The 15166-nt window shown below is 43.3% G+C and overlaps 1 protein-coding gene and 1 long non-coding RNA gene across 2 annotated transcripts; both read left to right on the top strand.

Moving 5' to 3' along the window:
- The first annotated feature begins 318 nt into the window (after window positions 1-318).
- On the top strand, window positions 319-1758 carry LOC114447839 (uncharacterized). Its single transcript, XR_003671866.1, has 3 exons — window positions 319-434; window positions 1218-1312; window positions 1671-1758. It is a non-coding gene; the product is annotated as an uncharacterized LOC114447839 (long non-coding RNA).
- A 4992-nt stretch (window positions 1759-6750) lies between these two features.
- Window positions 6751-13755, top strand: LOC114447730 (protein NDNF). The gene is given in 9 exon segments (XM_075353433.1): window positions 6751-6799; window positions 6832-6908; window positions 6911-6980; window positions 6983-7089; window positions 7092-7113; window positions 9388-9408; window positions 9411-9642; window positions 10814-10938; window positions 12320-13755. Coding segments are annotated over 9 exon segments (2139 nt in total).
- The last annotated feature ends 1411 nt before the right edge of the window (window positions 13756-15166 follow it).

Raw genomic sequence — 15166 nt, forward strand, 5'->3', positions numbered from 1 at the left:
AAAGGTTCCCTGACACTACCAGCTGTTTTGTTTTCACTCACTTTATTTGTAGCTAGATTTGATGTTAAAAAAACAACAACTGCCAATAAAAACAGGGTAAGATGTTAAGTAGATCATCTCAAAACACACAAATTCATAATACTGATCACATTTTACAAGGAAAACTACTTCAGCATGTAGAGATCTAACCGAAGAAATACACACACATTCCATTTTTAAGTACTAAAATGACCTCATGTAATGCTTTCCTGGTGAAGACGGGCTGTTTTTGAATGAGCCTTCCTATCATATTAATTTATCTCTCTCTCTTTCTCTGTTCAGCAAAGATTTGCCTTACTGGACAAAAACAAAGATGGAAAGTTGGGCCGCAGGGACCTGAGAAAGCTGCGGTATAAGAGGATGCCTCTGGAGCACTGTGCTACCACATTCTTTCAGTCAGTGACTTCTCTTAGTCCTTAGAGTAGTTAGAGTAAAAACCTCTAATTACATTGCAATAGATATAAAATGACCAGTGTTGCTCACTGTGGTCATACCGTCCCCTCATGTCACACAGGCTTTCATTTCATAACATACACCTTCTGTTTGTTGCAATATGTTATGTTTCAGTTAATTACTGTAACACCAAGGGTTAAAAATGTCACACCGCCATGCATTTCGCCCCCGCTCTGACCAAGTTGCACCTCCCACCATGCTGTTCTCTCTCTGCACGCCATCTATCCATTCATTCTCCATGCCAATCCACACCTCCTGCGTCCCACCGATCTCCTGACCACATCTCTCTGTTATCTTACTCCTCCTCTATGTTGAAGCTTTCCATCTACCCTTCTGTGCCTTTCACTCTCCCTTTATCATTATCCTCCATTTCTCTTATACTTTCATCCTTTACACCCCCCTTCCCCCATTTTCGCTGTCAGTCTACAATGACAGGGTTTGTAGAAGCAGGATCGACTGTGTCAATGTCAAGCCATTCCCAGCAATGATAATGTTTATTACCCACTGTGTCTCCCGCTGCCCATGGATTAACACAAATTGAAGGAGTACCCTTCAGAGATGTCACCGTGCGGTGAACTGAAAGACAATTGCAGCTGAACCCTCATGTCTTTAAACAATATGTGTGTGTCTCTATCTGTCATATGTGTGTAAATGTAATACATATGTTGTCTGCAGGGGGTCGATGTTATGAGGTCACCATGTGTTATGCTGTGCTGTGTTTGCAGGTCTTGTGATCGTAATAGGAACAGGAAGGTGACCCTACAAGAGTGGACAAGCTGTCTGGTGGATCGTTCTGAGGCCTGGTTCTACAGCTTCATGTGTTAGTCACAACTTTTTAACACTTTGTGGACACTATTAGCAGGCTATTCAGCTTATCGTTTAAAGGTCATCCAACAAATTAAAATTATGATCAAAATCATTGATCCACTTGTCCATCTTGAAATTGGCCCTAATGCCAGAGCTGTGTGTTTATTGGCTATATTAAACTTTTTATTTAAATTAGCAATCTTAAAAATTGTACCTTCAAGTAGTGATTCAATCTCATAATCTTACAATAATTCAAATATTTATGGCCATTAAGCTGTTTCTAAAATAAGCCACAGGCCCACAGTATTTTCTTTCACTTGCATCAGGCTGTTCAAAAACCAGTGATGAGTTGTGTCTTGTCGTATCCACAGCAACGAAAATGGGTTCCCGCAGGCAGTGCCCTACCATCACAGATAACAACCTTTGACTTGTAAAATGGCCGTGAACTTCTGCATCTGGACAGTTAACAGGATGACCTCACTGTGCACTGCACACTCATCTGTTTCACTGCTTGTAATATATTGATTTATAACATCATCAATAGTCTGCTGGTTGTCTGTTCACCCACGTTCAGATTGGACAATAAAATGTCTGGACGGACCGGCTTCCACTTACATTAACTGTTAATTATGTTTGCTGACATTTGCTGTACAGTTGTCTTGTAAAAGAAACAATGGGCAATATCATGGCCAAATTACATGGCACGCTTTAAATAATGGAGGGTACCAAAGACAAAGCAAAGACAGGCAGCAGGATGTGCAGAGAAAGACAAACTCAATGGGATAGAAAAGAAAAGAAGGAAGTGTCATAATGCAATGGAGAAGAGCGAGGAAGGAGAGGAGGCCAGCAAAGTGTCTGGAGGAAGGAGAGAGAAGTACCAAGTGTGTTTTTGAAGGATGGGAGGAGGTAATGCACTGTAAATGGGAGTTGAGAGTAATGGAGTAATGCATAAAAAATGGATCAGAAATGAGGGAGAGACTGAGAACTTAGAGTGAGGAGGGGGGGAGGGGACGACCAAGAAAGCAGGAGGAACTGAGGAGAAGAGGAAATGTAAGAAATAAAAGGTTTTGATGCTGCCTGCTCTGTAAATAGCATCTGCAGAATATCTGAAATACTTGACCTCTGTCAAGGTCAAAAAACTTGCATAATGCAAGCTTGCTGACTTTTTTTTGTATATGTGCCATCTATAATACATGCTGCTCTAAAAACTCTTTGCATCTTGTTTATTTGTGCGTGAATTTATGTGCAGTTGTGTTGGTGGTAGTAGATCAATAGGAAAATGTGTGTGTGTGTGTGTGGCCTGGGGTAGGCTCCTTGATATGACTGGTTTCTCTGGACTAATTAGCCCTCACATTTGCCTGAAGGATGAGGGGGAGATAGAGAGAAAGATATCGGAAAGGAGATGAAGAAAGAGATTTCATTGCTCGATATGAGATGCAGATTCTGTGCAGACACGAAGCAAACAAGGACTCTGTACCATGTTTTCCAAAAAATAAAAGTGAATCATCATAAATATGAAAACAAGATGTTTTCCATTCCATCAGATTTTCACAAAACTTTTTGATAAAGTGGAGTGGATCACTGGAGGGATGCAGTTCGCCTTGGCATGCGGAGGAAAAAAACAAGTCTGAACTGAGAGTGGGGAAAAACTGAAGCGGAGAGGCATGAAGGAAGAACAACAGTGAACAGATTAACCGTAGTGAATGGAGATGAAACTGTATCTGCTAATGATGAGTGACCTGCGGAACGGTGAGTTGTTGCACCACCACGGCCACCGGTAAACATTTCTCTTCAGTTTCTCCCTTCTTCCCCAGAGACCAGTCCCTTTATCCAGAATGAAATAAATAACATGAGTTGTTAGGGCCACCCTTGGAGGTCCAGCCTAGCCAGCCTACACCTCCTCCTCCTCCTCCTCTTCCTCCTCCTCACTGTTGTTTCTTTGTGTCTTCATACACCCCCCTCTCCTCTGTGCTAATAGATTCCTCTCATTACCTCTGGACCACCATCTCCACCTCCTTCCATCCCCCATCCAAACACACACACACATACACACACACAGAGGGAGGGTAGGACTGACCCACCTAATCCTGTTTTACCTTCTTGTCACACACACCTCCACTTCTATACTGTCCTGTCTCACCCCATTTTGTATATTAGAGGACCATGTCCCCACCCCCGTGCTCCTCCGCCTCCTCCTCCTCCTTTGGGTTCTGATCAGTGATCTGATGTGTGATGGCTTGCTTCTATCCCTCTCACACACGCACACACACACGTTTACACACAAACTCACACACTCCCAAGGGACTCTGACAGCACAGGAGCAGATGGGCGGCTGGTGATAACATGTTGTTAAAAATAAAGATTCCTGTTAACCCATCGTCAGCTTGCACACCCCCCCCCCCCCCCACGCTCTCTCTTTACATCTCATCTCTCTCTGTCAATCTCCCTCCATCATTTTCTCTCACTTTGCTCTTAGCCTGCAGCTCTGTCCACACAGGCTGTTATTTAGCCGCTACAAAGCCCGCAGCCTGAGAGACCCCCCGACCCCCAGAACATGATATTTAATACATGGCTGTCATAAAGATGGCCGCCCCTGCTTTATACATGGCTTGTAAGCACAAATCAATAATAGATGAAAAGGCCAGTTTTGCAGTTTCTTTTTATGCAATTATGCCAAATGAAATTTTTACTCTCACTTTCTGTCGCTTCTTCGGCGAATGGAGTGTGTCCTGCGATGTGATAAATTATTAAAAGGCAACACAAGAGGAGGGAGTGAAGGGTGGGGGGGGGGATCAAAAGAAATATTCAGGCTGGTCATGATGGCAGTGAAACAGCAAGGATGTGTGTGAGAGCATGCAGACGCGTGTCACTGAGGGCCATTCATCCAGTTCAGGTCTGACAGATGTCTGACAGATGTCTAAGAAAAACAGACTACAATTCTCCCCTAAAAAACAGCAAAAAAAGTTGCTAGAATACAGCTTATACACAAAGCTGTATGTGTGCAGTAATCTCTCGAAGGTTAATCACCATCCAGGCTTCAAAAGCAGCCGCTATATCGTGCTCTGCCAGATTGCCGACTTTCAGAACTTCTTAGGGGCTGTAAAGTGGGGCAGCTAATGGAGAATGATACAGACAGAAAGGCTGGTGGCTTTGAAAGACAGTCCAGTCACAGTAAAGGGTCCACACTCAAAAAAAAGACCAGTTGTGGCCACTGAAGTGATACATTTATTAATAGCGCTCATGTGCCACATTTTTTAAAATTTTTCTTTGAAGTGATGTTGCAGGCAGAAAGACACAGAGAGGAAGGGAGAGAAGGGGTCTCTACTGCGGTCAGACAATATTCCCTCTGGGTGGAGTGGGTCCCATTCAGAGCCACCTCAATAGCCCTACACTGAAGTGCCCAGAGAATAAGTGAGAAAAAGCCCCATCACAAGATGCAAAAGGGGGAGTTAGCACACAGCTCTTTCTATGTTTCTGATGATATTGATTAAAGAGCTCAGGGGAGAGAGAGCGAGAGAGAGAGAGGGAGAGAGAGGGAGAGCTGGCTGCATGAGGCCCACCATTGTGTGGAGATGAGAGGGCTGGGTGGGGTTGGAGAGACCCTGATATGAATGCCACCAGTCCCCTGAGACCTACTTGACCCTTACATGGAGGGACAAGAAGTCTTCAAACGCGGCTGTCCTCCAGAATTTATATGTCTCTGTCTCTGGAAGTTTTCCAGCTGATTGCTGGGGTGCAGGTTTTTATTTTAAACTCCACAAATTAGAGGATATATTGTAAAAATCTTTCCTGGACAGCAAACACTAAGAATAACTGCAGCAATGTTCCATAACTTTACTAAGGCTGACAGCAAGTTTAGGAAATGTGCTTCTTAGATGTCAAGACTGATACCAGTCTCACATTTCTGTAGAAAACATGTGGCTACCACCAGCAGCTGGCTTCAAGAAAACAAAAGAGGGGCAAATCTCTGCAGTGCCAAAAATCCTCTGGCACATTAACCTCCATAAAACCACAAGTTGAAATTTTTACTCATTTAAAAAGATACAGATCAAATAAACGAGATATGATGTGTTTGTCTGGGAGCTCTGAATATGCTGGGACAAGGAATATATTAAATTTACAGAGAGCCAGGCTAGTTTCCCTTTTTTCCAGTTTTCATCTATACCAAAACTTTTTTTTTGCATTTGTTTGTGGGCAAAGATGAATTATAAAGCTTTCTTTACATGGAGTTGCAGTTAAACCGATTGATTATATGCAGAAACTCTGAAGTCAATAACTTCTGAGGTTTCAGGTAATACAGAATTGCAAGTCAGCACTGAATGTAAGAAAACGAGCAACATCGACCTTCATGGAGTCATCGCCTTCCTTTGTCTAAAAGGCCTATCAGTGATGGGTGTATTAATTAGAAGAGGACATTTACTCATTACATATTCATATGTAATCTAAGCTACATACATATTAATTGCCAAATTATCTGCATTTATATAAATGTGTGTAGATAATTTGCTTCTTTCTTTTAACAAATAGCAACAAAATCATTTTATCTGGCACGTCTAGTAGATTATTAACTATTCATTATTTTTAAAAAGACAATTTTAAAAATTAAAAAAGAAGAGAAAATCTAGTCCCCAAAAAAACTGTGCATCAGAACCACTGAAATTCATCATAAATCTTCATTTTACAGCTATAATTATACACATTAATTGTAAATTATGTTTAAAACCTAATGAAATTACAAAGAAACCTACAAGCATTTTTAAAAAGCTACTAAATGTAATTTCTCTCACTCTGTTATAATAATTGTACAGATGTTTTGCAGACGTTGTTAGAAACATCTCAAAGGACATCTTCTTTCAACATGTAATTACTTTTAAAGCCTGGCTGCTCACTAAATAATTACATAAATGTATTAAAGGCCTGTTTTTCCATTAAACACGTTCATTTATAGGCAGACTGAACACCTGGCTGAGCAGGCAATCGAGGGCACAGAGGCGCTGTAACCTCCAACACGCTGCTTGAAAATCATCCCCTTATACAGATGTTATCAGCGCAGCCACACACTGCTGTATTGTGAATGCATTTAACTTTTGCATCACCTCCCCGTTTTCCTAACGTCGCTCCTGACAACACATTCTCTCTCTCTCTCTCTCTCTCTCCCTCTCTCTCTGTCTTCTCATCACCACCCCCATTCAGCGACCTCACCATCAGCCCCCCTTACATTCACCCACTCGCTCCCTCACTCTCAGATTGCACATACAGATACACAAACACACACACACACACACAGTCACCCATGAGCCCATTTGAATTGCAAGTGAGCTCCGAACATTAACCAGGCAGAGGTAAACAGAGGGAAAAGGTGAAAAGGAGGAGAGCAGGGGGAAAAGAGAGAGCGAGAGAGAGGGTGACAGAGGGAATATGAGAAGAGAAGAGGGGACACAGACTGACTGGATGACATTCACACAGTGTTTAACAGGACAAACCTCCACGTGTGAAGGACTGAGAGACAGAGAGAGGAAAGAGTGAGGAGAGTGTCTGGGGAGTGTAGCACCACACCAGGAGCACACAGGAGCTGGGACAGCCCTGAAGGGACACCTCCTGAAGTAAGGAGTGAGCAGCAGCAGCACCTCATGGGAGACGGAGTCAGTGGAACACCCGACAACAACCTGCTGTCGCTCCTCCTCTCCTCGCAACCGGCTCTCATCATCCCCCTCTCCTCCTCCTCCTCCTCCTCCTCCATCCTTTCTCCCTTTCTCATCTGATCCATCCCTCACTCCCTGCACCAGAGAGGGAGAGAGCGTGCACTGAGAGAAGGTAAGGGGGGATGCATGCATGCATGTTGTCCTTGCAGAGCATGTGTGTGTGTGTTAGTACGTCAGCGGCTCAAATTTCAACTGGTTGTGTAAGTCAGCAACTTGTTTCTTTGAATTTGTGTGTGTGAGTGTGTGGTCTCAGGAGGTTTGTTTAAAAAGAAAGAAAGAAAGAAAAAAGAGATGCAGGGCACTTTTAAGCTGGTCTTGATAGAATACATTGCACATTTGTGGATTGACCTGTGATTCTTTTGTTAGTAAGTGTGAAGACAAAGTCTGTGTGAGAGAGAGGTGAAGGTACAAAGGGGCACTGAATGTAGGAAGACATGAGAAGGGTTTATATATTCCAATGTGCATGGAGCAAAGGTAGAAAATCAGCCGTAAAATCCTATCAAGTTCCATGGTCACTGCATGTTACCCTACCATCATCTCATCAACCCCCACCATGAATCACAGGCCAGTTCTCAGACCGTAGTAGTTTGTGGGGACAACGGATCCTGCAGGGACCACCCCATGCCATTTAATCTGCCCCTGCCCACAGATAACAGAAGGCAGATGGTCCTGCCAGGGCCCAGGGAGATAGAAGATAGCTATTACAATGTGCAGACAGAAAGCACACAGCACTCAACCTGTCCCTCTGAAACTGAGCCTGCATCAACTTCTACATGAAGAAGGGGAAAAAAAGAAGAAGAAAGAAAAACAGAGCAGGGCTCAAGTATCTTTAATTAAAACCCAAACAGTATCCAGAATAAATGACAGTCTGAGATAAACATAATGGAAAGAGGAAAGAGCTGAGAGGGACCATCAAAGTCATGAGCTCCTATGTTTAAAGGGGAGTGTGTATTTATTTATAGAGGGCGGTAGTTAAGTTCACTAAGCTCCCTCTCTCTGTAAGACCCAGCCTTTTTCGCCTTATGAAAATTCAATTGGCCATAATTTGCTGAGGAGCCGTATGCATATTTTATCAGCGGGTGCGTTTTGAAGAAACAGGCCCGCCAAGCTTTTTGTGTGTGTGTCTGTGTGTGTGTGTGTGTGCGCGCGTCTTCATCTTTATCAAGATTGAATGAGGGGGAGTGTGAGGTTGTGCAGCTGTCTGGACATCTGACATGGGTGCTTAAATAAACACCGATTGCTTTCACATGTCTGGCAAACAAATTGTTGCATGGCAATAAGGTTTTTTTCCCCTCTTCTGATTCCAACTAGTTTCACTTTCTTTTTCTTTTCCTCGCTCCATCTTCTTCCCTCTAATTACTCCATGATCCAACATCATCCTCCTCTTCTTGCTCTCCATTTTCACAGCCCTCCCTCGCTCCCTCAGCCTCCCCTTCCTCCTCTTCCTCCCTCCCTCCCATTTCAATCTGTTTTTCTCCCACTGCATGTGTCTCAGTTAAAGCTTTATGGGTCGTTCACTCCCCTCTTTCTGTGCAAGGATAATGAGCAGGCTCCTCTGTGCGACTTTGTAGCTGTGCGACGGTTCGTGAGTTTGAGCGTCCCGGGGCCCACAAGACTCAGATGTACCTTCTGTAGCTGCCTCCATGGTTCCACTTTGATTGTCATCTGATCTATAGGGCACAGAACTGACATAATACACCTTGTTAGGGGAAGGCAGGGAGTGTGTTTGTGAAGACTATGTGACTTTGAACAAATGTGTTTTCTCCTGGGAGAAGGAAGAACACTGAGACCTATAATCATCTGCTATCACTAAATCACACACATACCCAACACACACTATCTGAGGGTGAGAGAAACAAAAGACAGAAAATCTGATACAAGTTCCTCTTGTTTTGCCCTTTTCTGTGCTGATTGGATTTGACTGCACCTCCAGGTGTTGTGTTTGTGTACATCTCTCCACTTGCTCCGGATAAATTGTTTGCTAATACCCGTAACTAAGACCCATTTGAACCCTTTAACTAAAAATAGAAATGAAGATGTAAAGGCACTGACTTCAGAGTGATATTAGCAACCCACTTCACACTTTGAAAAGTGGTGCGATGGATGATTTTTTTTTTTTTACAGTGAATGTCAAGCTGTGCTACACACACACACACACACACACACATACACACACACATCCCAGAGTAATATAGCATGGCAATTTCTTTTTCCCCTGCATGAATAATTCTGTCTGAATAGGATAAGATGTTTCTTCATATCAATGAATCATCAGTCGCCACAGCTCTTTAGTGTCTGTGTGAATGGTACAGTAGGAATTTAACTGAGTGTGTGTTGCTGATGGGTTCTGATTGATGTTCCTGACCTTTCCATAGTGCATTTTCAGAGTCTGGGAGGTATCCAAGGACGTGAGGACTGAGGACAAAGTGCAGCAAAGACAGCAAAGAGAGCGAGGACCAGTGATGGCGCTTGTGTCCCTGTCCTGGTGTCTTGGTGCAGTTCTGGCACTGGTTTGTGGCTCCTCGTGGTCTCCGGTGCACTCAGCTCTTGCACCTGAGAATGAGGTGCCACTACGGCCAACTACATGGCTACCAGAAGGAAAGCTCACCTCTGTAGCGCTGCCTAAAGGACGAACTCGCAGGTGACAGACTGTTGATGCTGATGAATTGTCATTGGAAAGTATTGATTGATTTGTCATTTGTGGTGTGACATTTGAAGTCTTGCAGGTAACACGAAGTATTTCTGACTTATTCAAATGACTTCATGTGCACTTCCGTGACTGAACAGCCACAAGGTCTACTTATAGATCAGTCTTTCAGTCACATGCAGCCACCCCCCAAGAACCTTTGTGGAGACACAGCTGATTCCAGCACCACTGTAGAGCGAGCAAGAGGAAGTGGAGCCCATTTGGCCTGAACCCTATGCCACAGTGCCAGTGCTTGCTTTCTGAATGTGGGAGCTGAAAATTGCGGAATACATCTCCCTGTGTGCTGCAGTCTGTCCACCAGTGCAGTCATGTGGAACTGCAGAGAAAATAATGGAGAGAAAACACTGATTCAGGAATTAATCACTCTATTAAATAAGCTGAAAAGCGCCCTTGAGAATGACAGCGTCGAACATCTGTTGGGAAACAACCACCATCTGCACAGCATCATGAATAATTGTGTTTGTATGGAAGTAGAGCAAATATTTATTAAGAAACAGGAGTGCAGCTACATTTTCACGAAGGGTAACTAAAGACTTTTGTTCTTTGTGAAGGTGAACAAACCAACTTTGGTCACGAGAGGGGAAAAACCTTAAAATGAGATCAGACTACATCAGCGTGAATGTTAAACAGCATCTTAACTGCCATCTAATATACAAATCCAACACTGTCCTCAAAACATCGGCATACAAAAAGTAACTCAATAGTTTCTATGCCGAGCACGATCCCATCTACTTACAACAAGCAGGCAGATATCCATCTGAAACTGTCAATGCAGCCTTATCACCTGATTCCCAGGTCACCCCTCCTGATCTGCTATCAAATGACTGATCAGCATGTCGGCAAATGGAAGCACAGCACATGTTTAAAACAGCTGCAGTGTTGAAAATGTCAAGCTTTAGTAAAAAAAAAAATTAAACCCAGAAAGGCTTATCTAAGAATCATCCAACAAACTGAAAAAAATGCTGCTCTGGAACATATCTTGTCTTCTCATCCATCACCTTGCAAATGAATGGAAGCAGGATTTTACCTTTTTTTTTTTAAATCCCCTCATGTAGAATCAAATAACTGATTTCTTCTTGTGGTTTTCTCTGCTGTTTGTCCACAGGTTATACTTCACGCTGAAGAAGAAGGCTCCGGCCATGTCGGTGAATGTGAGCCCCTGTGACCTTCCCATCGAATGGAGCCTGGCTGTCCGGACTCTGAAGGACAAACCCCTCAAAAGCTTGCAGTGTGAGTGGATAGTAAGACCACAAAGTGGACGTTCGACCATCATCTAGCTGAGCTAAGACGATCAATTAGATATTATCAGAACAATAACATTCAGGGATTTAGTGAAGGGTCTAATCTTACTTGTACGGGATAATAGAGGTTAGTTTTAGAGGAGCTTTATGACCTGAATGAAGAGTAGGATGCAGTATACAAATAGGATTCTTGTAAGTAATCCATAGCATTTAAAACAGACCTGTGTTCCTCACTTCTAAATCTATCTTACACATAAGCTCATATATTCTGCAGTACATTTTAAGTGGTGTTGTTTGTTTTTGGAGGTCAAAGCTTCAAGCCTCCAAACTTTTTAGTCAAAAAAACATTCCCACATAAGACAGATGTTATTTTTATCTTCTTATCAGTACATTGTAGCCATTTCTTCAAGTTCAAAGCAGGGAAAAAAACTATATATTCCTCCAAATGCCAACCCACTATCTTTTGTCAAGGGCAAAGAAAGGGAATGTGATCATATCTGGTTGTCACATTGTCATAAATTTTATCAGAGGTTTGTGAATTTTAAAGTACCATAAAGCAAACGCCGACGAGGGCTGCCAACGTGCAAGACTGCAAGTATTGAATAAATGGTCAAAGTAAAACTGATAAAACTGCCGAGCAATTCAAACTAATGAAATAAAGTCAGAAATGTAGAGCAGCAGAATTCCTCAGAACTAAAGTCAGGGCAATTCATTCTCACTGTAAGCCAAACTAATCACATGTCAAACGTTAGGAGACAGATTTCTGGGAATAAATAAATAAATCTATAAGTAAAGAAGCACTTATCCAGGTTATCTATATGAGCTCCTCTACATGCTAAAGTAACATTACAAAGTTCTAAAATGACACATGAATCATTCAGACCCTCAGCTCATGGGTCCCCGCTGCCAGTCTGAATTATTCACTTTGATTCTCTAACATTTGGTCTCATTTGAGCTGCGATTTTTCATCTGGAGGAGACACGAACAGTGATTTTTCAGAGTGTTTGTGTGTGTGTTTAATTGGCAGTTGCGTCATTCAGGTGAAGGGTTTGTACTTCAAAAACACTTTAGTTGTGAATGGAAATACTGACAACAACTTTTGAAGTGTCAATTGACATTTTATTTATTTACTCATGAGGCGTTTAAAAGCTGCCATGCTGTCATGCAGTGCTTGTTTGAATATAAACACACTGTATTATTGTATTGTATTAAAACACTCTGTGTTTTCTCCTCTATTGATCATTTGGTGTGCAGGAGACTAGTCCTTGTATTTACTGTATGGGAAGCAGGTTTCTGTGGAGACTTTCTTACATGACAATATGAGCCAACCAGCTGGTGTTACTGACTTATTTTGTTTTGTTCCTTTGCAGGGAGCACCAAAAAGAGCACGCCTGAGGTGTGGTGGAGAGGTCCTGGGACTGAGGAGAAAATTCACAGCTTCACTGGCATTGCAGTGGACACCTACAGAGGTCCTTCCTTTCCCCAAGCTTCCATCTACATCCTGAGGTTACGTTCCAAACAGCAGAGCACCAGAGCTACAGTGTACCTCCATGAAGGCCTGGAGCCCTCAGGCGCCTTCCCTCTGCTCCCAGCTGACCCGCAAGTTCACACATTAGGCGTAGGCATGACCAGTGTCACCCTCAGCTGGGCACCCAGCGCCTCCATAACCAGCCTCCCACTCACACAGAACAGTTACGATTACTGTGTCCTCGTCAACTCTCAGCAAAACTACCCAAGCCTTTGTGCTGCCCGAGAGAGCATGAGGAAAGAAAAAGATCAGAATCAAGAAAGGAAGGAGAGAAAGAGGAGAGTGACCGTGTGGCCAATTTTGAAAGAGTGGTGGTGGCAGCAGTGGGACTCTTATCCTGAACCCCAGAATCCAGCTTCATCCCTCTCTGATGGGTTTGCTGATCTCCAGTGTGTGTGTGAGGGCACAGAGAGTGTTTGCACCGTGTCTGAGCTTCTACCGGAAACCCAGTATTACTTTGACGTCTTTGTGATCGACAGGCTGAATAAAACCAGTATGGCCTACAAGGGGACATTTGCTCGGACGCATGAGGAGGCTCGACCCGCGATCACCGTACTCAGAGAGGGAGAGCTGAGGTGGGTTACCTTCCCTGACAGAGTCTCCCACTCAGATCAGTTCTTCAGTTTCCATCCTCGTGGTTGGCAGCAGAGTGGCCTCCTCACCCTGCAGACCTGTGGTGGAGGGGAAAAGGTCAAAGTCATTGTGTCTAGTAAAGGTCAGGTTTTGACCTCTCAGGCTGTGGGGGGAGATTTAGTGCACATTTGGCTACAGGGAAGTCCTTCTTATCTCATCCACTTGCAAAGAGGTCAGACCTCAGCTACTACAGATCCAGCCCTAGCAGGAGGTCTGATGGCCTCTGTCAAAATGCAGACCTCATCAGCCTACCACCGCAGAGGGGTTCCATCTCTGCCTTCCACTTTGCAGATAAAATCCTTCAACCGGTTGCGTGGCTGCAACAGTGTCACCCTGGCCTGGATGGGCACAGAGGAGAGAAGCCTGTACTGTGTGTACAGAAGAAAACTTGGAAATTATGATTCAGAGACCAGGGGAACATCAGCTCTAACAGCACCCTGTCTGGGACCAGAGTCCCGCTCTGACACCGAGAGGGTTCTGTGCAAGTATTTCCAGGAGCTGAATCCTCGCCGGGCCGTCACTACAGCTGTGATCGGGGGCCTAGAGCCAGGAATGGCCTATGTGTTTGATGTCTATCTAATGAGACGCTGGGGGATCCCTATCAAGTATGCCAGTAAGATGGTGAAGACCAGAAAGGAGTGCTGAGCTGCCGCCCCCTGCAGGAGGTTTTTAAATTGTCCCAGTTTAAGGGGAAAACGCATCAGCCATGGACATGCTGAAAAGACTGAGCAAGAGATAGAAGCCATTCGACCATTGTGGAGAGACTGTTACCATAACAAGGAAATTGGAGGACCAATGATATATTCAAACTCCACTTACACTATCAGTGTAAGCAAGTGTAAAACATATGAGAAGGATCTGCACACCAGCAAATGTTCATAAACATTAACCGGTACAACTCTTGTGCTTTTGTCACTTTGTTTTTTTTGTTGTTGATTATGATAATGATGTGCCAGTTGTCCAAGTGCTTATTTTGTGTCTGAGTACAAAGGACATATGAGGTTTGCGATGACAGAGTGTCAATACAAAAACAACAACAGAGACTGTGCCAAATATGCAACAGAAGCAGATGGGGCAATAATTAGATAACATCTGAGACTGAGGGGGATTGCAGTGTATATCTCCAGTGCTGCATATTGTACAGGCTTATAAACACAGATGGGTGCAATCTACAGATGCTAAGTTCAAAGTCAGTGTGTATCTTTGTGTTCTGCTTTCGCATGAAGCAGTGAAAAATACTTAGTGACTTGCCTCATTGTCTTTGATGTATTCTTGTGCTGCTTCAAACTCACCAATAAATACTAAGGTATCTGTATGCTTCTGTCTGACTGGTGCATGGTGGTATCCAAGCTCACACTTAACGTTAACGTTTGAAGTGGTATTAGCAGCCAATCTAATATGGTACATGTCTACATCATGTCCAAAGAGTCCTGATAATAGAAAGATTGTGTAAAGTTCAACACAAAAATATTCCAACTATATGAATAAATGTATGTGCAAAAATTCAGTCACAGGCAGGAAAATAACTGCTGATTTCAACAAAGAGGAGATAATAAACAAAAAGAAAGATGCTTTTATCAGACAGTATTAAAGCATGTGTGTAAATTAAGAAATGTCTACAATTACTGTACACACACTGTAGTGTCTCATTATAACCACAAGGGGGCAAACGAGAAAAACGTCATTATTTAAGTAAAACTTTAGTAGTAGTAGAAAAACACGGTCGTCAGTGATTCACAAAAGGCTGATTGCTGCCAGTGTGAAGCAGAAGCAGTGAAGCAGTGAAAACTAATGACAAAGGATCAAACATTTTATATATTTGTAGAGTAGAGCTTTAGCGGATGACACCATAATGACTGATGGGAGATTTTTATTTGAGTATTTCATGGCAGAACTAAAGAAGCCACTTGGGGGAGTGGCGAAACGTCTTCAAAAAACAATCCTCGAGTCCAGTTGCCTCGATTTAAACTCTTGGAAATTACTATGACCTGGATGAATGAGAGCACCCACAGATACATGGAAGAAGGTGGAACCTGTCCCTGCAGGCCAACGACTA

The sequence above is a fragment of the Parambassis ranga genome, chromosome 15 (genome assembly GCF_900634625.1).
Source record: "Parambassis ranga chromosome 15, fParRan2.1, whole genome shotgun sequence".
NCBI classification, from domain to species: domain Eukaryota; kingdom Metazoa; phylum Chordata; class Actinopteri; family Ambassidae; genus Parambassis; species Parambassis ranga.